Source organism: Xiphophorus maculatus, chromosome 22 (assembly GCF_002775205.1).
Source record: "Xiphophorus maculatus strain JP 163 A chromosome 22, X_maculatus-5.0-male, whole genome shotgun sequence".
NCBI classification, from domain to species: domain Eukaryota; kingdom Metazoa; phylum Chordata; class Actinopteri; order Cyprinodontiformes; family Poeciliidae; genus Xiphophorus; species Xiphophorus maculatus.
This window is the reverse complement of record NC_036464.1, coordinates 7,040,477-7,065,821: the sequence shown is the minus strand read 5'-3', so window position 1 is coordinate 7,065,821 and position 25,345 is coordinate 7,040,477. Positions and strand designations below refer to the sequence as shown.

Below are 25,345 nucleotides of genomic sequence, written 5' to 3'. Positions count from 1 at the left end.
GTGATAGTCTACATTCACTTTAATAGTTTGTTTAAAGGGACTGAGGTACTCTTGCTCTGGAAGTGTCATGCTTTTTGAAATCTTTATGAACTCTGACACTCAGTCTGTTATTTTTGGTTTTGGATGTTGGTTCAACTCACAGCTTCTAAAGGCAGATGGTAGAGAACAGTAAGAGGAGCTGTGCGGTTTTGCTTTAGTAAGGCAGAACCTCTGATCGACACAATGTATAAGGAGGCCGAGCGAGAAAGAGATCAGATGTGGTTTATTACAGCTCAATATTTGAATGTGATTCATCTCTTCGCTCTGTCCTGCACTCCAGCGTACAATGGCTCGTGTGTCGTCTTGTTCTGACTGTGGTTTGTGTGCCAAGGTGGTGGTAATGACACCGTCCCTTGACGCCCCCCAGTAGCATCCGCCATATACCTGATGATTCTTTTAGATTTAAAAGACGTTTTCACTCTGAGTCCAGCTTTAGGAGGCCGGAGTAACATTTCGATGCTCCACGTCCGTATAGCCAGAGTGTGAACATGATGCAGATAAGGCAGCAGAATCTACCTCTGTTTAAAGAATAGTTCCTCAGTCATCTGGAGTGCTAATATCCCCCCCTGCTTATGCAAACAAGCACTTTGCTGTCTCACATCTATATCACACTCTCTATTCTGGGAGTCTTATCTTCAGCTTCATGGAATACGTCACAGTTCACTACAGAGGTATTTATAAATTGCACTGGGCTTTTTATTTCTGTTTTTCCACTAGTTCATATTGGGAATTTTTTTATATTCCCTTCACTGCTGAGAATAATTCATCAAAAGGAAGTCCAAATTTGGTGAGCTATATATATATTTTATGTCTTACTGTTCCTGATTTATCTCTCCCCAGGCCTATGAACTCTCAACCCTGACAGGAACCCAGGTTCTGCTGCTGGTGGCCAGCGAAACGGGTCATGTCTATACTTTCGCCACCCGGAAACTCCAGCCTATGATCACAAGCGAAACGGGCAAAGCCCTGATCCAGACATGCCTTAACTCGCCAGACTCTCCGCCGCGCTCCGACCCCTCCATGGACCAGCGCATGAGCGCCACGGGCTTTGAGGAGACAGACCTCACCTACCAGGTGTCGGAGTCGGAGAGCATGGGTGATACGAAGGTAAAAACTCATAACTCGAATGCTTCTGATTCAGTGCATGCCTCTCTGTCTGTTCTCTTTGAGAGATTAATTAAACAGTTAAAGCATTGTAGAGAGTGACTGATGAATATTGTAAGAAACATCTCTAAGACATGCAGGCATGCAAGAGGACATAAATCAAGCTGACTACCAGCTGTGGAGGATAAAAGTTAAAATGTAAACAGTTTTAAGCTTTCTCCTGCTTCATGAAAGGTTTTTGCTTTGGCCTTGTTGTTATCGTACCGTCCATAAGTGTTGGTCTTAAAACTTTTTCCTTCATTTTGTCACAATAAATGCATAAAGGTAAAAAACATAATTGGTTATTTTACAAATAAAAATACTACAGTAGCTTCTTTACAGGTATATCTCTGCAAGCTGTAGGCTTGTCACACAAAAAAAAAATTGCTGGAAGGTAAACTGTCGCAGAAATTATTGCGATGATAATATTGTTGTTTTGAGACCATTTTCAAGTAATATATTTATAATAGCATAATAATGCAAGCTGACCAATCAATGACCAATAAACTTTAATTTTGTAAAGAAGTCTTAACACTCTAACTGGAAGAAATTTTAAATAGCCAAAATAAAACACAACAACCGAAAACAACAAATAAATTGGAATTAAAAACAACACAACTTTTTTTCACTTCTGATACAGTTATAGCTATCTGAGGTTCAGCATCGACTGATAACAATCCGATACAGAAAAACAATGCTGAATTGACCTGAAAAATCTTTTAAACACTGACATAACTGGACTGATTTATATATCTGCTCTTATGTATTGCACTTTGTTACTGCTACCCAATCTAGAATTATTTTTTTACAGGTATTAATTAGTGCATCTCTAACTTTAACTCTTCCCTTGCTCCATTTCTTTCTGGTTTGCAGTTTTGCCATATACTTCCCATTCTCAGATGCTACATTTATGCTTCATGAGATGTTTAAGCTTAGAATATCAATTTGTAACCTAACCTTGCTTTAACCTTCTCTCTGACCTGCCTTCTGTGTTTCTTCATCTTCATGATTCTGTTTGCTCACTAATGTTCACTTACCAACCCCAGAGGCCTTGGCAGAACAGCTGCATTTATGCTGAGATTACATTACACAAGCAAAAGCCTTCAACCATCCTCTTCACTGTAACTCACTGCATCTCATATGACCCTAATGAATAAAATTTGTTGTTGTGAGATGTTCAAAATCTCCACTTTCACCATCAAACCATTTTATGAGGCTGAGTAAAAACTATCTGTAGTTCCTTGTAGGGTTGCAGACTGAAGATGAAGTCAGATGTGGAGATTTAAAGAATTAACCACCATATGTGAAGGGAATAGTCTTTTACTCATTGCCTCTGTGACCTCTCCTCACCCAGAAAAAACACTCCTCCTAAAGATAAATCCCAGCAGGTCTGGGCTGTGTTAGGATAAGAAACAACTACCCATCTCTACAGTCTGTGGAAAGATCCATGTTTCTTCTTTTCATAACATTTTAATCCTTTAAACTCAATCTGAGCATATCAACATATTATAACTTCACCCGTCTTGCTAATTTATTTTAGTCAAGTCAAAACAGAAAATTCAACATATTTTATTTGGATTTGAGAATGGTTGGATTTTATTTGGTGAATACAGATGCATGAAAACACACTTTCACATTTTCAATTTGATGCTAATTTCTGTTGCAACAAATCTCATTAACTTTAATACCTTTATATAATAAATATGAACAAGTTTACCATTTGAATGTACATAAAGTTAAAAATTAATCTTCAAAAGTCTTGATCAGCAGTAATAAATTTATCCGCCACTTCCTTTTTTTTCTCTCTTTCCTGATTGCACAGGAATCAATCGTGTGCTGGAAGTCCATATTCCCTTCACTGTTTGCACAGCTTAAGTGTGCACCTTTTTGAAGACAGACGCATGCAGGCCCCCTTTGCCCACTCGCTGTGTTCGCAGGGCGCCAGCTAATGCGTACCAGACTCCCGTCAGGGATGGGAGCTCAACCTTTGCATGTTAATCCACTCTCATGCCCGCTCCGCTCATTGATAAAAATTAGATTCTGCCTCTGTTGCCATATATGGTATGGTTTCCCTGCCTGCACTCTTGGCTGAGGCCCCTCGCATTCCTTATAAGCTGCAGCTGTCTTTGGAGTCCTGTGATTTCGACCCTCCGCTGCACTCCACCCTCTCCTCTCCCCCGCCCCTAAGCCCCCCTCACGTTTGGCGATACGGTAGGGAGCTTCGGATGCAGATAGGAGCAAGTGGGCTAAAGATGCCTCACCAGTGCCGGCCGTCCATTTAGGCGGCTGGCAGGGGATGCTGCTGCCGGTGGCCCATCTCACCTCCGCAGCCAAGCCTGCGGGAGAGCATTATGACTCCTGTGAACCGTCAGACAGGTGATTTATGTGTGGTTTGGGGCTGTTATGGCTGAGACAGGGAAGGTGAACACCATTTTTTTGAGGGATGGTTTCAATGCAGTGGGTCTGCCGTATGGTTGCTGCCGTGTGAGGGTCTGGACTCTGTCCATCATGAGAGCGGCGTGTCATGCATACAGACTAAGCTAGTCTAAACAGTTCAGTTTGCAGAGGCTGGTGGGGGAAGTGGAGAACCTTTGGAAGGGGAAGAAGAAAAAAAGCAGGTTTATGAGATAAGTGGACATGATTTAGTGTAGGGATGACGAAAACGATGTTGCTTGTGGTGTTTCTTGTTAGAAGTTTAGGAAGGTTTTTAAGAAAGAAACCAGCTGTAAGGCAGTAGACATCCATCCCCCAACTGCCAGTCAGCTGGCTGAAAAAAAGCGCCTATCAGTTTTCTTTGCAGAGAACAAATAAGGGCTGCAAGTAAAGATTATTTATGGTTTAATGTATTGATTATTCTGATGATTAATCTCAAAGGAAACTGGCACATGTTTGTAGATTTTCCATTTCCCCCGTTTTTGTACAATATTGGAAATACATTATGTTGCAAATAAACGTACTTTATTATATAAGAAAATAAACATTTTCTTGCCCAAAATGCATTTCTTTAGTTGATGCTTGATCATTTAGAGCAAATAATATTTCTAACAATCCAGGAACTGCATTTATTTTCCTTGGTGCTGCTTGGCTACTATATCATTTAGTCTTATACCAGCTAGCCAAATACTAGTGTAGAAAACCAACAGAGCATCCTCACCTATCACTTATCATCTTGCCTTGTCTTAAAGTTTTACTTGGAAAGCTACTTGTAGTGGCTGACTCCTAGAGCAGATAGCTTGACTAATAAACCAGTTAATACCAACTTCTTATAGTAGTTACTCCATAAAAAGCTGAATTTCAAGAATGGCAAATATTCTGTACATTAAGTACTTGAACTATTGTTTGTGTATAAAAATAACTTTTTGTTTTCTGTTTAAAACAATAAAACAAACAAATTGGATCATGGTATACATTTTTGTTTTATTCTCTGCCTAATCTGAGCCTAAGCAGAGACTTGGATCAAGACTTCCCTCTTCCCAGCCACTTGGGCCAGTATCTCTGGGGGAATCCTAAGGCTTTCCCAGGAACATAGTTTCATTTTTATTTTTACATTTTCATGCAAATGCTATTTCTACTTAAGGTTATGCTACAGTGAAGTCCTGGCCCATGGTTACAGGAGAATATGTTAACACATCTTTATCTGTTCAGTGTCTGGTTCTCCAGCAGTTTGTATTTCAGAATGGAAGCAAAGTAAACCAGCTCTTCCAACAAAATGCTTATTACATTTTGTACCGATTCTAGTAGGTGATTTTAGCTTTATAGAAAACAGAATTGGACATTTCCCTCTTGTTTTCCTGAACAGTAAAAAACAAAAAGGTATATTTCCCAGCTGTTCCTTTTTAATACTGACAGGTACAGCAGTGTTGTTGGTTATTAGTTTTCAGCTTCATTTTGTGTCAACTTACAGGACTATGATGTTTGTAGTCATAGAAAGTCATGGTGGAAGTTGCTCTGGGAGAAAAAAGACAAGTTTCAAGTTAATCTTCTTTGTCTACATTGATACTGCTAACTGATCAGATTCAGTTTTCCTTTTAATTGGGTCTGTCCAACTCACTTGAACGGTGAGAAATGAGTCTTACCCTTGTTCATAAAATGTGCACAAACTGAAAACAAATTCCACTTTCTTACGATTGCTAAACAATCGTAATAGTAAGTTGACTTTTATGAAAAATGACAGATTATGTCTCCAAAGCATTTCAGAATAACTGGGTAACATCTACTCTGTAAATATTACTTATAGAAGTCATACAAAACACTTAATTCTTTGTAGGTTAAAAAAATTTAATCAAAGGGAGTGAGAAATATCTCCAAGGTTGCCACGATTTAAATACAGTTTTGGTTAAAAAAAACAACATCCATGTTAAACGGTCCAAAAGTCATAAGGTTCACCGAATGTAATGGACCATACCCCTTCCAGAAAGTAGCAACTTTAAGAAGGGAGGTCCAGACTTCCCTTTCCCCAGCCACTTGTTCCAGCTCTTCCGGGGGAATGCCAAGGCGTGCCCAGGCCAGCTGAGAAACATAGTCCCTCCAGCGTGTCCTGGGTCTTCCCCGGTGGGAGGAGGCCTCACCAGGGAGGTGTCCAGGACGTATCCTGACCATATGCCTGAGCCACCTCAACTGGCTCCTCTCGACATGAAGGAGCAGCGGCTCTACTCTGAGTCCCTCCCGGATGACCGAGCTTCTCACCCTATCTCTAAGTGAGAACCCACACACCCTACAGAGAAAACCCATTTCGACCGTTTGTTATCCGCGATCTCGTTCTTTCGTTTATGACCCAAAGCTCATGACCATAGATGAGGAACGTCGATCGACCGGTAAATCGAGAGCTTCGCTTTTGAACTCCGCTCTCTCTTCACCTCGACAGACCGGTACAGCGCCCACTTCATGGCAGATGCTGAGCCAATCCGCCTGTTGCACCAAAAGGATACGATCGAACGCCTTCTCCAAGTCCACAAAACACATGTAGACCGATTGGGTGAACTCTCATGCACCCTCCAGGACCCTGCTGAGGGTATAAAATAGAATAGAATAGAATAGAAGTACTTTATTCATCCCAGCAGGGAAATTACTTCGCAGTTACAGCATAGAGACAAGACAGAGCTCGTCCAGTGTTCCACTACCAGGACGAAAACCACACTGCTCTTCCTGAATTCGAGGTTCGACCCCTGAATAGATCTTATCAGGGAGTCTTAAGAGTGTGACCCCCTATAATTGGAACACACCCTCCAGCCCCCCTTTTTGAACAGGGGGACCACCACCCCAGTCTGCCAATCCAGGGGAACTGTCCCCGATGTCCATGCAATATTGCAAAGTTGCGTCAGCCAACACAACCCTACAACGTCCAGAGCTTTAAGGAACTCTAGGCGAATCTCATCCATCCCCAGGGCCCTGCCGGGACTGGAGAGCCCAACCCAGAGTCCCCAGGCTCAGCTTCCTCAATGGAAGGCATGTTGGTGGGATTGAGGAGGTCTTCAAAGTATTCTGCCCACCGGTCCACAACGTCCTGAGTCGAGGTCGGCAGCACACCATCCCCACTATAAACAGTGTTGGTGCTGCACTGCTTCCCCCTCCTGATTCCCCCTCCTGAGACGCTGGATGGTAGACCAGAATCGCCTCGAAGCCGTGCGGAAGTCTTTCTCCATGGCCTCTCCAAACTCCTCCCATGCCTGAGTTTTTGCCTCAGCAACCACCCACGCTGCATGTCGCTTTGCCCACCGGTACCCATCAGATGCTTCTGGAGTCCCACAGGCCAAAAAGGTCCGATAGGACTCTTTCTTCAGCCTGACAGCATCCCTCACCAAAGGTGTCCACCAACGGGTTCGAGGGTTGCCACAGCAACAGGCACCAACAACCTTGCGGCCACAGCTTCAATAAGCCGCCTCAACAAATGAGCCATCGGATCACCAAGTCCAAAGTTCTTGTCCATCATAAGGGGTCTTTGGGCTGCGCTTTGTCTGGTCCCTCACCTAGGACCTGTCTGCCTTGGGTGACCCTATCAGGGGCATTAAGCCCCAGACAGCATAGCTCCTAGGATCATTGGGGCACTCAAACCCCTCCACCACAATAAGGTGAGGGCATATTTTCCTAATATTGTAAATATTGTTTAGCCAATATGTCCTGCCCACTAAAAACCCAGTATGTTAAAAATAACACTGTTAATGCCTCCCTGCGTTCCTCCAGAGTTTTCTGTTTTGTTTATGTCAGATCTCTAATTTAGGATATGGCTTGAATGCTGAATCTTTAAACCTTTTTTGCTCTTTAGGTTAGTCATAAGGACATAAATAACAAGTCTCATAACTCATAGATGCTGGAAAGCAGTGGATTCTCAGTATGCTCTGGTTTTTCCCTCTTTCTCCTCTTCTCCCATGCTTCCCTACTTCTCGGTGTGTCAGTGTCATTGCTGTTAAAATCCTCCCCGAGTTCAGTTGTAATGCTCATTAGTGCAGCTTGAATAGCCAAACCAACCAGGAAATGTCCTGAGTAAACCGCTGCCATTCTGTGTGCAGCTTGGTTTTAAAGAGCCTCTGTAAATCACTTGACAAGTCCACTATTCAGTATATTGTACACTTATGCATACGCACTGTGTTGCATGTGTTAGTAGGGAAGGAAAGCAACATGATGTCACCAGCCCCCAACCCCCCACTTCCATCCCCTTATTTTACAGCAAGCAACTGGACAGGTCAGCCGCCATTGGCTGCACCTCCTCCACTTGGGCTGCCTTGCCTTTTTTAGCAGTCCCAAATGGAGCTGCAAATTCCATGTTGCTGGCAGAGTGACAAACTGGGAGATGGGAGCCAGCAAATGGGAGATTAGAAGAGGGCCAGTAACCAGTAAATTGCACAATGGTCTCTCACACCGACACTGGACCAGCCTGCCAGTTGTCACCTTCAGTTTGGAGTGAATAAAATCTCTTGTGAAAAGGGAATTATTTGTCCTTTTTACTCTAATTACTCAAATGTATTCTCCTTTTGGAACATGTTTTATCTGGAAGGCCAGAGGGTTTTTTTCTCTTTTTTTTCTTCTTCTTTTTTTTTACTTAGAAGGTTTAATAAAATCAAACAAAAAATAAAACACACAAAAAAAACTGACCTGAAGTCATCCAGAGTGCTTTAACAAGATTGCTGGTTTGTTTAAAGAATCTGTCTCAATATTCAACTCGTTGTTTTCAAAGTTCATTTTTGTCTCTGTAGTTAAATCCTTCTGTTGTAAAATGGATTAGATAGCCGGCTAAGGAGGCAAGTCTTATATCAGATTACTTGGTACTCTACTTGCTCACCTATAAAACTTTGACATCATTTGCTGTGGTAACATCTAGTTAATCAGGCACAGATTGGTGCTGGCCTTTTTTTTTTTTTTTTTTTTTTTTAATTTAAATGCTGCAAAAACCTACAAGTATACTTCTTTTGCTGTACTTCTTTTTGATTCTATTTAAAATCAGTGACATTGCAAGAATTAATGCTATGATTGGATACATAAATGGGAACAACTTTTTAATTCCTTAATGCCTGTTGAATTCAAAACGCTATCAAACAAAACTATTGCAAATTTTTTTTTTCTTGTATTTATAATTCATCTGAATCTGCAGAAGTTTGAATCACCGGATCAGATTAGATACAATTTTTTTAGTTAAATTATATAACGGCAATTTAAAAAACATCATCTCACCTTACTTACAGCACCCTCTCCACCACATAGTGGACAGACAGCGGAGCACCTTCTCACATAGACTGCTCCAGCTCCGCTGTCGTAGGGACAGATACAGGAAATCCTTCCTGCCACATGCCATCTCACTGTACAATAAAAGCTAAATTATTGTTCTGCACTAATCAGTCCAATTTTGCACAACTGCACTGTGGCACACTTGCTGTACATATATTTACATATACATACTGTATCTGCATTTTTTGAATCTTTGCAAGGACTGCTCTAAGTTGCTTTTTATATTAACAGCATTTTATATTTTATTTTTTATTTTATCTACAACTACTACTCAGTGGTAGTTGTTATTGTGTCTTGTCTCTATGCTGTAACTGCGAAGTAATTTCCCTGCTGGGATGAATAAAGTACTTCTATTCTATTCTATTCTATACTTCAGTTCAATCATACCAAACCGATCTGTTATCAAACAATGCAGTCACGTTCAGTTCAGTATATAAATTGATTAAAAAACAAGAAAATTGCATCCCTTCATTGACTTGCATCATTCACTCCTCCTGTCGTTGACTTTACAGCAATCCCTCATACCGCGCACACATGTAGTGACAGTGGAGAGAAAAAAACTGCCCCTTAACAGGAAGAAACCTCCAGTAGAACCAGAGCCTGGCTCAGTGTAAACTGCAAACTGCAACGACCGATTGGGCATTTGAGAAGAAAGAGCGAAATGAAACAGGCGAACTGATCCAGTAGTACCTTCCTCTATGTTAAAGAAAATGAAGTTATGGCATGTGAGAGGGAGAATGTTAAGTTGTTGGGAGCATTATCTTTGCTGTTGCCCTCCACCAGGAAGGTATCACAGCCAAACAGAATGCCAGACCAGTTGCCTCTCCCTTATCTTGCTGCAGCTTATCTAATGGTTGGAAATCAAAACGGTGATCTGAAAGTGTAAAACTTTTAGCATTGCCACTTTACCAGAGAGGAACCTTTGTGACCCTCTGCAGTCAAAAATGTGAAGGCAACAGACAAAGCACAGATATGCTTTGTCTGAAAATGTAAAGAGCATTTCCAGACAAACACACCATTAACTTACTGACCGGGTAAGGAGAACAATAATCAGAGAAACAGCCAAGAGGTTATTTGTGTGTTCAAATGGACCAAAGTCCAGAACTAAAGTTTGTTTTGGTTGTATTTACCCAGAATGCCCTGCAGTACAGTCCACTTCCTGCTTTTGGATCGGATTCGAGTTCACTTCAACCGAACAGAGACCTAGGTTTATGGGAAGCCCAGAGTTTGATGTGCATTCACACCTTCTCAAAGAAACTGGACTTTCTAGACAAACAAGCTAGAGTCCGATTTAAAAGGACTAAACAGGGTCGTGTGAATGCACCCTATGAAGCAGAGCTGAATAGTTGACCATGAAGCTGGTCAAACAAAGCAGTAGGTCAGTGGAAGGTCTCTATGTGGGTCACACAGATAGTGACAGGCTGGTTGGAGGTAGGAGTGCTCTGTGTGGCACACCTTCTGAAGCTAACCTCCCAGCCACTGATTGGACCTCAGTGACGACACGTTTGCAGAGCAGGAGCAGATGTCCCTCTCTCCCCTGAGTGGTGTAAAATGGAAAACTGGAACATGATGACCTTGTCATGTCAGTGAGCCATTTTCTTAACTAACTGTGTAAGATTGAGCATCTGGGTTGGTTGTAGACGTTAGGGGGCTTTATGAGCGGACCCATGCTGCCTCATCTGGCCTAGAGGGGGGCTATTTGCCCTTCGTGGGTGCTCAGGTTTCTCTCCAGCTGTCTGTGCCCTCAGCTGTTTCTACTCTGTCCCCTGTGATGTATCCTACTCAGATCTGCCCCTACCTACACACTTTCTTTCTCCTCTCTGACTTTGCTGCTTCCTCAATTCAATTACTCTTGTCTGTCTTGTTAGTTTTACTGAGTATTAGCTGGGGAGTCTGGAGAAAGTGTGAAGACGTGATTACAGCTGCGTTGTGCTCTGTTGTATGAATGCATTCGGTTTTCCTGTTGAGCTCAAATTGTCCCTCTCCTCACTCCACCCCCCGTCGCTTGAGCTGCTGTTTAACTAAACCAGAGAGGGACCTTGGACTAGTCCAGGTCTGAGGTGCAGACCTTTTAAACAGATAATAGTTGTGCATTTTTAGTCATTTATACTTTATTAAAGGACCTGTCCATCCCCAGCTTATTACAGACCAGAAAACTGAAAGTGTTTGAAGTTAAAATGCTGTCTTTACATCATATTATGAGAAATATGACATATAGCTGCTCGGAGAGCCTGTACAGTAGCTCCATTTACATGGTTGCATGGTTGAAAGGTCTTATCAGACAAGTCCATGCTGGAGCAACCACCTCTCACCCATGTAATCAGTCACATATAAAAACCAATAGTTTGCCAGGATGAGCTGGCTGCACAGTCCTGTTTCAGCATTAGATATTGTATGTTACTAACTTTGTGGATCCAGATGATAATCTTGGATTTTCTCTTTTTTCTCTCCATCTCATATACTACTGTGGAGAAATTTGTATTTTTGATTCCCTTCTCAGTCTAGAAACATTGAAAAGACGCTAAATGTGAGCCAAATATCGGTCCAATATCAGGTGGATTTTTATTAATCAAGTATCTGAAAGGTTATCATCTGGATGTTGCCCTCAAACTGCTGACGGATTGTAAATGACACTGGGAAACTAGGGCAAATTCCATGCTGCATTTTCAGTCCAAGTACAATACAGGTGACAAACAAGAAGTTGTGAAACCAAAATATCAATCAATTTCTTTTCACTTTGCAATACTTTGGTTGGGTATTAGCTGTAGCTACTACTGTAGCTATCATAGATTTATAGACATCAGGGATGTCTATAAATGTTCATGTATTGACAGGTTGGTGTAAGAAAACCCAGACCATTGTGGTTTGTTGCTCTTCAGCTTCCTAAGTTTAAAACCTCTCCAATGTCATGTATTACTTCCCAGAGTATGACTTAATAATACATTTTTTAGTTGTGATGCCATGTTGACCCAAAATAGAGGAAGGAAACACACTATACCAATTGTTTGCAACAATTTGTTCACTCCTTAATTTCTGTCTGCTTATCCATCCATCCATCGGTTCGTCCATCCAATTTTCTGACATAACTTGGAGCTTTCCTCCCTCAGTAACAACATCCACACAGAAGGTGGTTGTTGTTAGTTTGCTGGCATTTGGGTTTGGTGCATGAAGTGTCTGTTTTGGTGGAGCTTGTCTGTTCGTCCATCCTGTTCGTTTTCTTTTCTTGTTTGCTTCCTTTGTTCTGGCCTCTGGTTTTCGCAGGTTTCATTAAAGGCCTGAATACTGCAAATATCTCTGCCAAAACCTCACCATGAACCTTCTGTATTAATGGCTTTAAAAGTTGGGAAATTTGGAGAATGGAGTATTCTACTAATCCACATAATTAAAGGATTATATAGTAATACCTCTGTAAATAGGTGCTTAAATTGAAAATGTTTCTTTATTTAAAGATTAAGCGAAAGGTTTCACAAACTTTTTGGCTTCATTGTCGCTCCATTTATTCCTCCCCACAGTAACAATTGTTATATTTAAGTTTAATCACCTGGAGCCAGACCCTGAGAGCAGTGAACCCACACAAAACTGAAACCTTCTGAATGCTTAATAATATGCAGGCCTGTTCCCTTCCTGCTATTAAACATCATTAGCATCATGTGCTAAGTGTTGGTGTGAGTGTGTACACTGTGGCACTGTGGGTTTAGTTGGGCTTTTTAGTCTCAGCCTGACGCCCACTCTGCTCTCATCATGGAGCCCACTCACAGACACATCCTGCTAGGTGGTTCAATGGAGCTGCACATTAGGGTACAGTGTGATGCTACATCTCTCTCCTTTTGATCATCTCATCTGCCTCATTTCTTTGCCTTGTACTATGGTCAGTCAGTTGTCATAGTAACCCTACCAAATGATAGTTCAAAAGTGGTGAGATGGAGATATATAGGCAGATGGAGATAAATAAAGAAATAAATTCTAATTGCAAGATAAATGGATGAGATGTTCTGACATTTTTAAATTATTTCCAACCAGGAATGAGCTTCTCTTGCCTCTATTTGGTATTTAATCTAAGAACACCCCATACTGCTCCTTGTTTGCAAGCTTTGGTTTCTATCAGCAGTCTATTGATCCCTGAAATACTGAAAGAATATAAAATGTTAAACAGTCTCTTAAGATTCTGTTTTGCATCCAACTGCATTACTGGTTGGTGTTTTGTGGGGAATTCTGAGCCTCTTTAGCCAATTCCTACCATCTTTTTGGGATCATATTGTGCTTTTATCTCACCATACATGGCATTTTCAATTATTATTCTTCTAACGCCTGTTTGGGCCCGTTGAATCTTGTGAAATACAAGGTTATGACCCTTTAAAGGACAAGGTACTGTACACTTTATTGGATGCTGGTCATCACGATACGTTCCTAGTTTTGGCCTTTTTTAGGGCACGAAAAGAAACTGTCTCGAGACATTTCCTACCAACCATCAGTTTGTCCCTTCAACAACTTTGTGTATCACTTTATTCCTCTGGTTAATGATGTGTTATGATAGATTATGGATAAAAGCAGACACCAGAAAAGATCCAGCTAAAAATGGTCTTAGTTTGTGTATTTAGGGATTTGACTCATGATCCAGTCATTTTCATCTGTAATGTTTCCCGATTTTGTGGACAATCAGTACTATGAACTATAGAGAAACGTGATCATAAAAGTTCAAATCCAGTTGGCTCAAATTTAATTTGACAAATTGTGACCTTCAGCATACGATGGTCATTTTTTTCAGTTTCTTTCTTTTGCTAGTTATGCATTTTAATAAATAAGGAGATGAATGCTATAAAAATTCTCAAATCAGACATAATGGCCATTTTGTATTTGCATACAAATAGTTTAATATTCATGTACCCAACCATCAGGTTATTTCACTTTGTAGGCAATAAATGAACGGCAGAAGTTGGGTTTTCTTGGATTGTAGGAGGATCCTTTTCCCAATTTTTTTGCGACATTGATAGACCTTCCATATCAGATGCCAGCTACAGTTTCTGTATTCAGTTTTTGATTTCCTTTGCAGGACACACTGAAGCCAGCGTTCACTGTAGCCAATCTACCGGGCACAACGAGCAGCACTCAGTCCACGGTACCCACCACCTCCACCACCATGCAGGTGAGCACTGGTGCGTCGTTTCCCATCACCAACTACCTGGCGCCCGTCTCGACCAGCAGCAACATCAGCGCTAATGGAACCGTCCTCAAGACAGCCGGCGCCTCAACAGGAGTCATGCAGCTTCCCAGTGGCTTCACCTTCATGTCCGGTAAGTCCTCAGCAGTCGGTGCTCTGTTCAAATTCTCCTTTTTTTTAAATTTTCTGTCTGTCTTACCTTCATCCTGTCCCTCCATGTTTTGCTAATGTCATTGTGCAGTGAAGCTTATTAGCTGATTAGAATCTGAACGGTGCCACAGCGTGACCTCAGCCGTCATCTTCAGGTGGTCACGCCTACCTCTCTGAGCTGTTCACACCACGCTGCAGCTCTTCATAGCGAGTCACCAACACTCGGCGCCCTCGGGTTTCACAAAGCCCGCGGTATCCAAGGGAGACACATCGTCTATTGGCGACGGGCCCTACCTTTGATAGTCAGATGGGGACACGAATAATTAAGTGAGAGGGACACAATAGACCTGGCGAAGAGGGCCAATGAGCAAGCCCCATAATTAGTTATGAATATTCAGTTAAGTGTCTCTGGTTTGTGGTGAAATTATAATTGAGGCATGCTGGAGTTTGATCCTTTGTGTTGGAGTGATGCTGAACTAGGAATGACCTTTTCATTAAGGGAGGACTCCATAGACAAACTCTGCACTTGATCAACTCTGTGAAGCAGCTTCTGGTTTGGAAGTCCCTGGAGGCTTCCTGAATGGTCTCTCCTGTGATTATTCATTTCTCTTCAGGAGGTCACGGAGACTCCATAAATAAATAAGAGAGGCACTGATTGTTTTTGCCGGTTGTATGTTTATTTCTTCTACCAGCATATGAATAAGCAACTTGGACTACATTCACACAGCAGTCAAATGCGATTCAAATCTACTTTTTTTGTGCTGTTATGTTGTACTAAATCAGATGCGTCTTTAGTCTGAGCGGTCATGCCGCTTATTATTTTACGTCTTTGATACGAGACGTGTCGTAATTTGGCACTAGGAGATTCATAATTTGGTGAATCTGTAAACAATGAATGAAAATGATTATGAAAGATGTCTGAGTCACTGAAGCGCATCACATCACAATCCCACCACTCCTGGTTCCGACTACAAACACAGACTTCTCTACAGGAGTTGCAGTCAATATTCCATAAAGCGCAATCTCTATTAGTTGTGCTTTCTTTTTGTTAGCTTCCTCCATCTTATGACACTGCGAATATACTGTCGGCTACTTTTGCTGAATAAACTTTAAAATAGATCCATAGACACAAACACTGCGTAGCTCTGTTATTTCAAAGTTCTTCTGTGCATTCAGGTTGCTTCCAGGTTGTAAACCGCTCACACAAAAGTCTGATTGCGGTCACATTTAAAAACTAGTATGAATGGAGATGCAAAAAATTAAATAAAAGCAAGCAAACAAACAAAAAAAAGAGATTTTTGGAAAAAATTGTAATTGAGCATCAAGACCAACTGGGTGAACGTAGCCGAATTCATGCTAGCAGTAGCTCCTCTTCAGTTGGGAAGAAAGGATCTGTTTGCTGGTCAGTTTCATTACAGGGAGAGGTTTTTTGTCAAAGCACCAGCTGTCCCTTAATAGCCTATTCAAGTCCAGGACTTATTGTGGGATCTTTAATTTGCAAATATAAATGCAATAGTTTAATCGAGGTGTAGTTCTGCAGATGTGTATGGGAACATATGGGAATAATTTGGTAATTACTTTTTTCCAATGATGGAGATGTGTAGAAAACGAAAGAAAGCTCTAACCTGGTGCCATTTTCAAGAAAATAATTTTTTTCATTGAAAATATTTTAGTATTTTTTTATTATAGTTAGTAGGAAAAAAGTAGCTTTTATGTGATTTCTTTTAGTTCTTATAAAGAAATTAGACTCTTTGTCAAGTCTCTGTTTACTTCACCTGTTGTGATTTTTGCAAACTGATCTTTCTGCTGCCAGCGTACCTTTTTATAAAGTACAGTTGAGTTGTTGTCTCGTGCTGAAGAGGATTTCTGTTGCATTAAATGCTCATTTTCTCAGTATCAGCTGTGGTGATAAAGCAGTATTTGTGGACAGAAACATGTTGCCTCTCTAGCAGATGATTCTAACTGACGGGGGAACAAGCTAGTGTCTCTGCTCAGATTTTTGTTTTTATTTTTCTTTTGCCGGCTTTCTCTCCCTTTGCAACCTTGTCCCTCCACCCTCTACTCTCTTGCTTTGCTGCCTGCTCCCTCTCTCCCCTTCACCACCTGTCTGGCACATGGCAGCAGCACCAGGTGGAACAACACACTCCACACACACGCACACACACAATCAAAGCTCCACAGTTGACAGCTTGATGGGGCCTGCCCACCCTACTGCAGCAACTGCGTATGGAGCATAAAACCACTTCAGAATCCTGCTCAGAAAGGAAATCTATTGCCTGCTACCTTCACAAATGCATTCAAAATGAATTCTTTCATTCAGTTTCATGGAAAGCCATGCGAATATGCTGTTCAAGTCTTCATTAGAAGTTTGTGTTTTTACCCTGGTGTCTGCATTTTGGAGATTGTCATTCTTTTTCTGTTGCCAGAAACATTTTCAATGCCATTAAAGAGGCAGGGAGCGGAGGGGGAGGACAGCTCTGTTGAAAATGACAACCCAAAAGGACAACAAGCCTGAGTCAGGCTGTTCTGCTCATCCACAGTTGGTGTGGCTGGTTGCTGTGTGCCAACAAAATGAACTTTTACAGCTCAAGATCTTCAAACTTGGATGTTGAACAAATCTTTTTTGTTATTGTTTCAGGGTTCTAAGGAGAACTCGGTGTGTTTGAAGAGAACATCAGCAGTTCACCTTGTACTGTTATACAAATTTAAATTAATTAATTACTCTCATGTTCCCAAAAGGAAGATGTGACATTTTTCATAATGGGAACATAAATGTTCCCATTATCCTACATTTACATTTGAGACATCATGTTGAATCAACCACGTCTAGAATCAAAAGAAGTCGTCATTTTACTTAAAAAAACAAAAAACAAAAACTGAATTACTACAGTCTGAAAGTCTGGATAAATACGGAGTTCAGTTGAAGTATTTTCTATTTTTGAATAAGGGTGGAAAAAGTCAATGAAGTGTTCAAAAATGATTTTATTTCCCATCCCTAAGATTTCCTGTCCATCGTGTCTGTTCCTTCTCCAGTCAGACTACCTGATCATCAGTTTTTCTTACCATCCATCCATCCATCCATCCATCCATCCATCCATCCATCCATCCATCCACCCACCCAAATATCATTTTGTTAATCCAACCAACCAACGATCCCTAAGTTTGTTCATCCATAACGCCATCCATTTGTCATTCAGTTTCTCTGTCCATCAATCAGTTTCGCCATCTTTCCATTTATTCAACAGTCCCATAAATTTTTTTCAACCATTCGTCCATCCATCCGTTTGTCCATCCATCCATTTATCTGTCTATTTGGCTATCCGTCTTCCGGCACAGAAGACGGAACCTGCAAAAATCTGTGGTTTTTGCAGGTTCCACATTTCAGCTTTAAGGTCAAACATTAATGAACCGGATTAATTAATGTCTGAACTGAGGGAAAACAATGACGGCCGCTTTGGCAGCAGCCCTTTAAGGAATCTTCTTGGTGTTGTGGGTTGGCTGCCACCAAAAATAAATGATCCCACTTGGTCCTCGGCTCCTGTGAGTCCTGGCTGTCAGCCAACAACTTGGTGTTTACCTTTCATTGCTCAGAGGCAAAACACATTATACGTTAATTAGAAGATAAAATAATAGCACTGGGTTACAAAAAAATATTTTTTGGAAGATTTAGAAGTCTGTTTTTTTTTTTCAACTGAATTAGGACTATTTTGCACCACTGAATCCAAAAATGACATCCATTTTTCTCAATCAGGCCAACTTTTTATTCTAATTTGATTTAGAGAAATCTGATCTTATGACTAAATTGATTACATTTTTGTGACTATCAGTTCACTTTAGTAAGATTTCTCATCCAAAAAAGGTTTTAGGAGAAAAAAAAATTGTTTTCTAACAGTGTATTAATTAAATGTTACAAACTTGGTTTTCTGTAAATTGAATAATAAACACTGATAAGGGTAAATTGAACATTACGTCTTCATTGTCCAAAATTCTCCATCTCTTTTCTGTCCTGATGGAGTCTGTCCTCCTGCTCATCACTCGTTGATCCCAGATTCTCAGAAAACCGATCCATATGTGAGAACAAGTCATGCATTTTGATGCTCATGTTGCTTCCATAGTTCAGAAAGTTGACCTCATTTTTGGATTCAGCACATCAAAATGACCCGAAAAACGGTTGAAAAACCCTGGACAATTTTTTGGCTGTTGATCAGGCTAGTAATGGTAGACTGAGGTTAAGTTTTGTAGTTTGTAGAGTTTTAGGGCCGTTCTTGCCGTTTATCCAGCTTTGATCTCACAATCTACAGTTTCAGATGCTGAGGGAAGGAGATAGTAATGTTGCCTTTTTATATTTAGTGAGTCTCTGAACATGCAGAGGACACTTTTGTGCTTCAGAAAAATTAAAAACAGGATTTCTGCTTTTTCTTAAAACACTATTTAGTTTTAACCCATGTGTATTTGTGTGCGTGCCCCTGCAGCAGGCACTCCTCTCCCCCCCAGCACCCCCACCATTCCTCTGAGCCAGCTGCAGCAGCACTTTCTGGCCCTCCAGGGGCAGCATGGTCAGACCCTGGCCGCCGCCCCGCAGCCACAGCAGGGACAGCAGGCTGTCCTCCGCTTCCCTGCTGCTGTCTCCCTCACAGGTGATCTGCTCTGCATGCTGTCACCATGCCTGCCTCTGCTAATCTCAATCATACCTTCATAAACCTGCTGGTTGCACACTGCTTTCCCTACTTCCTCTGCTAATATTCAACCATCTAATGCTAGAGTTACTCTCTCCACACGCAAGAGGACTTTCTCCTAACTCTGCTAACGGTACTAATGTGACGTAGTTCTTTGCTGCTGTTCCCTGGGTCAGGTTCTGTGGAGTTGCTGCAGTGGCTTCATGGCCTCTGTGTGTGTGTGTGTGTGTGTGTGTGTGTGTGTGCGTGTGTGTGCGTGTGTGTGTGTGTGTGTGTGTGCGCGTGTGTGTGCATGTGTTTTTTTCTTTCTGCAGGTGCAGGCGTTCCTCAGCAGCTCCAGGCCATCCAGGTCCATCCCAACACACAGCCCAACTCCAACAGCGACAGCAGCCCCGAGATCTCCCACACCTCCGCCAACTCCACCGGTAGGTCGGATTTTCACTGGAACAATCACAGTGTACGCAGATTCAGGTTAACTTTATTTTGATACATTTGCAGCATTACGAAAAAGAAAACTTTATTTTGCTTACCAATATTATATCAAAACAGGAATAGGCTGAGCATGGCACATATACATGCCAACCCTATTCAAAGAATCAGCAGCCTACAATAATGAAAAATATTTATTTTTAATATCAATGTATATACACATACTTAACTTACATGGTTACACAATACATATCAATCAATCAATGAAGTTTATTTGTATAGCACATTTAAGCAACAGGGCAGTTCAAAGTGCTTTATGTCATGAAAACATAAAAGACATTTACAGTCAAAGATTGTGAGATACAAATATATATCTAGATAACACTTTTATATTTTCTCTTTTATAATTTTACATTTGAGGTGCGTTTAAAACTCACCAAAAAAAGCACATCATTTGAGATCATCAATTTATTCATTCCACAGTTTCACGCTGATAACTAAAATACATTTAGATTTTACTTTTCTCGTTAGCAAGTTCAAATGTTAACTTTGAACTTAATAATTATTAGTAAATTAGAGTAAATTATTTGTACTCTCTCTTAACTTAAATAATTTCTTAATTCCAGAAGAAACACTTTTGTTCAATGCTTTAGTCATTATTACCAGAATTTTTTGTACACACAGTTTCTTAATATTTTATAGTATTACTTTGAATAAAAAGTTTACAACGTCTCAAAAAAAAGTACTGTTACCTCAAACAACGAAAAACTTTAATGGATTTTATTTCCATTTTAGAGATTATTGTTGGACTTTAAAGCTCATCAGGTTGAATAAGGAGCTTCTGTGAACAGCAATTTTTAAGCCTTGCCACAAATTCTCAGTGAGATTTAGTACAAGGCTTTGACTAGGCCAGTCTAGCACATGAATATTTATTTATTTAACCCATCAGTGTTTAACCTTTACAAACCAAAGAGCCGTTTTATTTCCTTCAATCCAGGTAATAAAACTCGTTTAGAGCCTCAAAATGTTACATAACCATTTATGAAATGAAAACTAAACATTTCTTAATTAATATCTCTTTTTGTGGTAATTTTTAAATTATCTTGATAAGAAATTTTCCCACTATAAATGATAAACGATACATTGTGATAGCCTGAGCAGGAAAGAGAGTTTGGATATTAAGCGCCATCTGCTGGCCAACATGTGGACACCCCTCATGCCTTTAGACTCTCTCTCCATCTCCCCCAGCAACGGTGAGTCTCCCGGCAACCATCGTCACTTCGTCAGTGCCAACGTCTGTGCCGGGCCACATGATGTACCCCAGCCCTCACACGGTGATGTACGCCTCCACGCCGGCGCTGGCCGACGGGGGGCTGGCCGTGCTCAACGCCTTCTCCCAGGGAACCCAGGCCATGCAGGTGTCCCACGCGCACAGCCAAGACACAGGTGGGAGCCGCATCGGGTCGCTTCAGACAGCAGGGACAGGACTGGAGGCGAGGATTCACAGATTTGTGATCTTTCTGTGTTTTCCTGCCCAGGTGCCGTCCCTCAGGTGTTCCTCACAGCACCTCCCGGCACGGTGCAGATCCCTGTCTCAGCAGTGCAGCTACACCCAGTACGGCAAGATCTGCATTTCACAAGTGAAACTCTCATATTCCCTATGCAACCAGCATGCCACGTTGACTTCACTAATGCATCTTAACAGAGCACTTGGCACACAGGCCACAGGGCTGCATCCTGTTTGGTCTTTATTGAATGAATGTGGAGTGTTCAGCTGGCATCTTGTTGGTTTTTATTTGTTGCCAAACACATACAGAATACGCCAAATACACAGGTGCATCTTAGTAAAAAAAGAATCGCATCAAAAAGTGCATTTATTTTAGTAAACTCATAATGATTCATTACACATAACGATACATTTGAACCACTTTGTTCTAATTTTGATGATTGTTGCTTACAGCTAATGAAAACCCAAAATTATTTTCAAGTTTAGTGGAAGGGAAGAAAAACATGTGATAGACCAGTGTTCCCCAACCCCCGGGCTGCGGACTGGTACTGGCCCGTGGACCGAAATAATTAAATATTTCCAGTTTATGTATTATTTGAGTCTGGAGGATCTTTTATTTTGAAAATCCTTTAACCGGATTCTCTCGGTTACGTCTTGCGCGCCAACATTGAGCCCACAAGCAGCAAAATGAGTAAGAAACAGATCAGATTCTTTGGAAAGTTTCTTTGCGAAGGAAAAAAGACCCAGAGAAGAGACAGGAGAATGGATTTATCCCGGTAGGTGATTCCCACATTCCAAGCTCTGCATGGTGACCGGCTCGTTAATGAGGCAATAAAGCCTTCAAACTGCTTTGCCACTTAAAGACCAAGTCAAGACAATGTTGAATATGGCCGATTTTAGATCTGGCATATTCAACACACCACCACGTAACACACCACACACTGCAGGACGTTGTAAGATTGTCGTAAAGGGAAAATTGGGGGGAGAAAAAAGGCTTTAGCGGGAACACCAGCATGCAGAAGTATTATCTGACGGTTCCTTCTCCCGACCCCGCGCCGCTGGGTCCGCAGCAAAATTGCCAAGTCTTGACCGGTCCGCGGTAATAAAAATGTTGGGCACCACTGTGACAGACTACTAATGTATCTACATGTATTGGCGTCATCAAGACTAAAGTGTAGCAGAAGTTATTTAATTTGTACAAGAGCAGATTAAAAAAGTTACAAAAAATATGGCAATGATTACAAATTATACAAAATTTCGAGACTCATTCTAACCTACAAACTCATTCTAACCTATAGACTCTTTAAAGAGTGAAAAATATCTAATATTCTCTGATTTCAAAAAATACATTGCACGTTTTATCTATTTTTTAAATCTGAGCATTAATATTAATAGAAAGTTCAGTGGAAGGAAGAAATACAGTAAAAAAAAATGTCAGGATACGATTTCTGTATATAAAATACATTTTTTTAAAAATAGTTCGTATGTAATGAGAACAGAAAAATATTAGAAAATAAATTTTAGAAACTTAATTTTGGGTTTTCATTACCTCTAACTGTCAATTACTTGAAATACACACTTCTATTATGTCACGCTGTGTGGAATACATCAATATATAAGATGAGCTTTTCAGTTGAGTTTTTCTTTTCTTGCTTTACATCACAGAGAAAAACACAGCTGTAATCTTCATTCAGTGGAAATAGCATTTATTTTATTAATACTTCAGTAATATTTTTCAATTATACCCATTTCCTCTAACTTAAAAAAAAATTAATCTCTGATGCATTTTATATGAAAGTTTACTGGAAGGAAAACTTGTGTAGTCCTTTTTTATAATCATATTTAATAAAATTTTCAGATAAACAGAATTTTTTTAGTTCTTATTTTTGATACTTGCATTATTATACTTTCATCATTAAAATGAGTTTAATATAATATATTAATATATTTAATAGAATTACTAAAATAAATGAACTTTTTGAAGTTATTCCAGTTTACTGAGCTGCGCCTGTAGCGCCACAGTAGCAGTGCATGGATAAAATGATTGAAATGAAGTGGCAAACATTAAGCTAATGTGTTTTATGGCGTCATCTTGAGTGTTTATCCAGGGCAAACGGCTTTCTGTGGATTAGCTGCAGGATCTCCATTTGCTCTGGCTGCTGTGATGACCTGTGATTGGCTGTCTGTAGTCACCCCTCTCTCCTGGCACGCTAGCGTTTTTAAAAAAATTTTATTAATTAATTTTTCCGCAGATGGTGATTGGCCAGCAGTCGAGCGGCAGCAGCAGCAGTAACCTGACGGAGCTCCAGGTGGTCAATCTGGACACGACACAGAGCACAAAGGGCGACTGACGGACGGCTGGAGCTGTTTAACATGGCAGACACACACACACACACACACGCACACACACACACACACACACACACACACACACACACACACACACATCTCTATTTATTGATGCCTTCCTTTGAAATTTACCATCACTCTTCTGAATGTGATTTATCAGTACATATCTATAAACACAATGAAGGGCATATGTGTGGCAGGCCCTTAAACAATATGAAGTATGTTTTTGGTATATAAATATATATATATATATTTGCAAATACATAGGAGATATATCACTATATTATAATTGGAGCCTATTTTCTATGCTGTTAGATGGTGTTATTTTTAGCGTGAGCTTTGTTTCCTTTTGACAAAATGTAATTACACACACGGACTGCAAGGTGCCACCAGCTTCACACCAGCCAAAGAGACATTTGTTTGTCTGAATGTTCCTGTGTGAGCCATCCGTGCACAAGCATGTGCCTGTGTGTGTGTGTGCGTACACACATCTGGGGTTTTGTAAAACGGGGGTTGGGAGAGGGAGGAGAGAGACTTGCATTCTGGCTTAAAACAAAACGTTAAAAAAAAAAAAACAACATTTGGAAATGTAAATAGTTTTTAAAACAAATGAACAGTTGTATTTTTTGGTCGGTTCAGTTTGTGCAACGGCATGTAACAGTTTTTTTTTTTTACATAGTGGGTTTTGTATGTAGAAGTTGAGTTATTTACATGGATGTGAAAATTAATGCACCATTGTTCACTACAAGATGGAGAAAGAAAGCTATCTACAGCTTTCTGTGCTTTTGTTTTTGTTTATGCTGTTTTTTTTGTTTTGAAGGAATTTCCAGATCATGTAACTTTGTCAGTGAAAGTATAACCCTTTTATAATTTACTGCTGTTGTATTCTTTACTTTAGAGAAGATTTCAGTACTGTACCCTCTGTTAGGCGTGACAATCGGATTGAAATATTTCCTATCAAACTTTTAGTTTAATGTTCATGAACTGACGTATATCCTTGGTAAAATGAGTAAAAAGCCTTAAAATTATTCGAAAAATACATGTTGGCCTTAAGATTTAGATCATAATTATGCAGAAAAACCCAATAATCACCCAGTTTGAGTACCACCCACGAGATTATAATTAAAATGTTGAGTTTTTCAAACATAATGCCAGATATTATGAGGAGAAATTGGCTTTTTGGTTAAACTAGATAAAGCCTTGCTTGTATCATTTTTAATTGTATTAAATTTTTTTTAATTATTATTCCTCTGAGTGTAGAGATCCAAAAAAAAACACTTGTACCTATTTTTCTTCACTTAGTTTAAAGTTAGGTTTTGTCTTTCAGTGTCGCAACATATTTATACTCCCAAGAATATAGCAAACAAATGAAAATTCCCAAATTAAGCTAAAAACTACCCTGTACCATGTATGGTATTGGGATGCTGGTAATTAATTTTGTTAAATATTTCCCTCCTAACTACTTATATGAATTTGTTTACATTTTTCAGTGACACTGCAATGGAAGACGAGTTTCTTTTAAGGCTTTATACTGATCCTTACCAGGGATGCTGTAAAAATACAACTAATTCAGACCAAGTAGATCCATTTCCAGATGCTACTCTAGTTGCCTTGATCCATCTGTGGGTAAAGTTTAAAGCTGGCAGAAAAGAGAACGGTTTTCTGCGAGAACAAGGATGTGATTGTTAGGGATTGTGTCCTGAGGTGCTTTAAAATGTTAAGATTACTGACTGAGTCTGAGTTGCAAGTCTAGACTTGCGTCCTCTTTTTGCGCCATAGTGCCTATGATGCAAAGGCATATTTTGAAAGCAAAGTAATGCAAGGCTGTAGGATATTTCTCTCACACGGCTTTTGGACCTGCCGCCCTGTTTTCTGCTTCACCCTGCAAGGGGGATTGCTTATTGTTGACTCATTTCTCCAGAACTGGTGGGATGACAGAACATGACAAAGAAAACCTGACTGTCGATCATGATGCCATCCTGCGGTCTGTTAGCGTCAAGTTACAGACATTCACTCTGGTACTCATTAGGAAATGTTTAATTTTTTTCTTTTTTTTTAAAGATTGAACAGAGTTTGTGTTTTTCACCTCGTCGTTGAAAGAAATGATTGTGTATTTTTGTTGTATTGTACAGACATTTTGTAATAAAAAGATGAAATGCAAACTGTTGGAAAAAT

The 25,345-nt window shown here is 40.3% G+C and overlaps 1 protein-coding gene across 5 annotated transcripts in view; it reads left to right on the top strand.

Moving 5' to 3' along the window:
- srf (serum response factor) overlaps positions 1-25,345 on the top strand; it is a 32,282-nt gene extending 6,937 nt beyond the window's left edge. Inside the window, exons 2-8 of one of the 5 annotated variants that reach the window (XM_023327032.1) lie at positions 880-1,146; positions 13,952-14,192; positions 18,682-18,846; positions 19,206-19,310; positions 20,563-20,760; positions 20,853-20,929; positions 23,074-25,345. In XM_023327032.1, coding sequence (XP_023182800.1) covers positions 880-1,146; positions 13,952-14,192; positions 18,682-18,846; positions 19,206-19,310; positions 20,563-20,760; positions 20,853-20,929; positions 23,074-23,172 — 1,152 coding nt within the window. In that variant the 3' untranslated portion in view covers positions 23,173-25,345. Of the gene's footprint in view, positions 1-879; positions 1,147-13,951; positions 14,193-18,681; positions 18,847-19,199; positions 19,311-20,562; positions 20,761-20,852; positions 20,955-23,073 lie in introns of all 5 variants that reach the window. The other 4 variants (XM_023327031.1, XM_023327033.1, XM_023327035.1 and 1 more) reach the window with 4 other exon arrangements.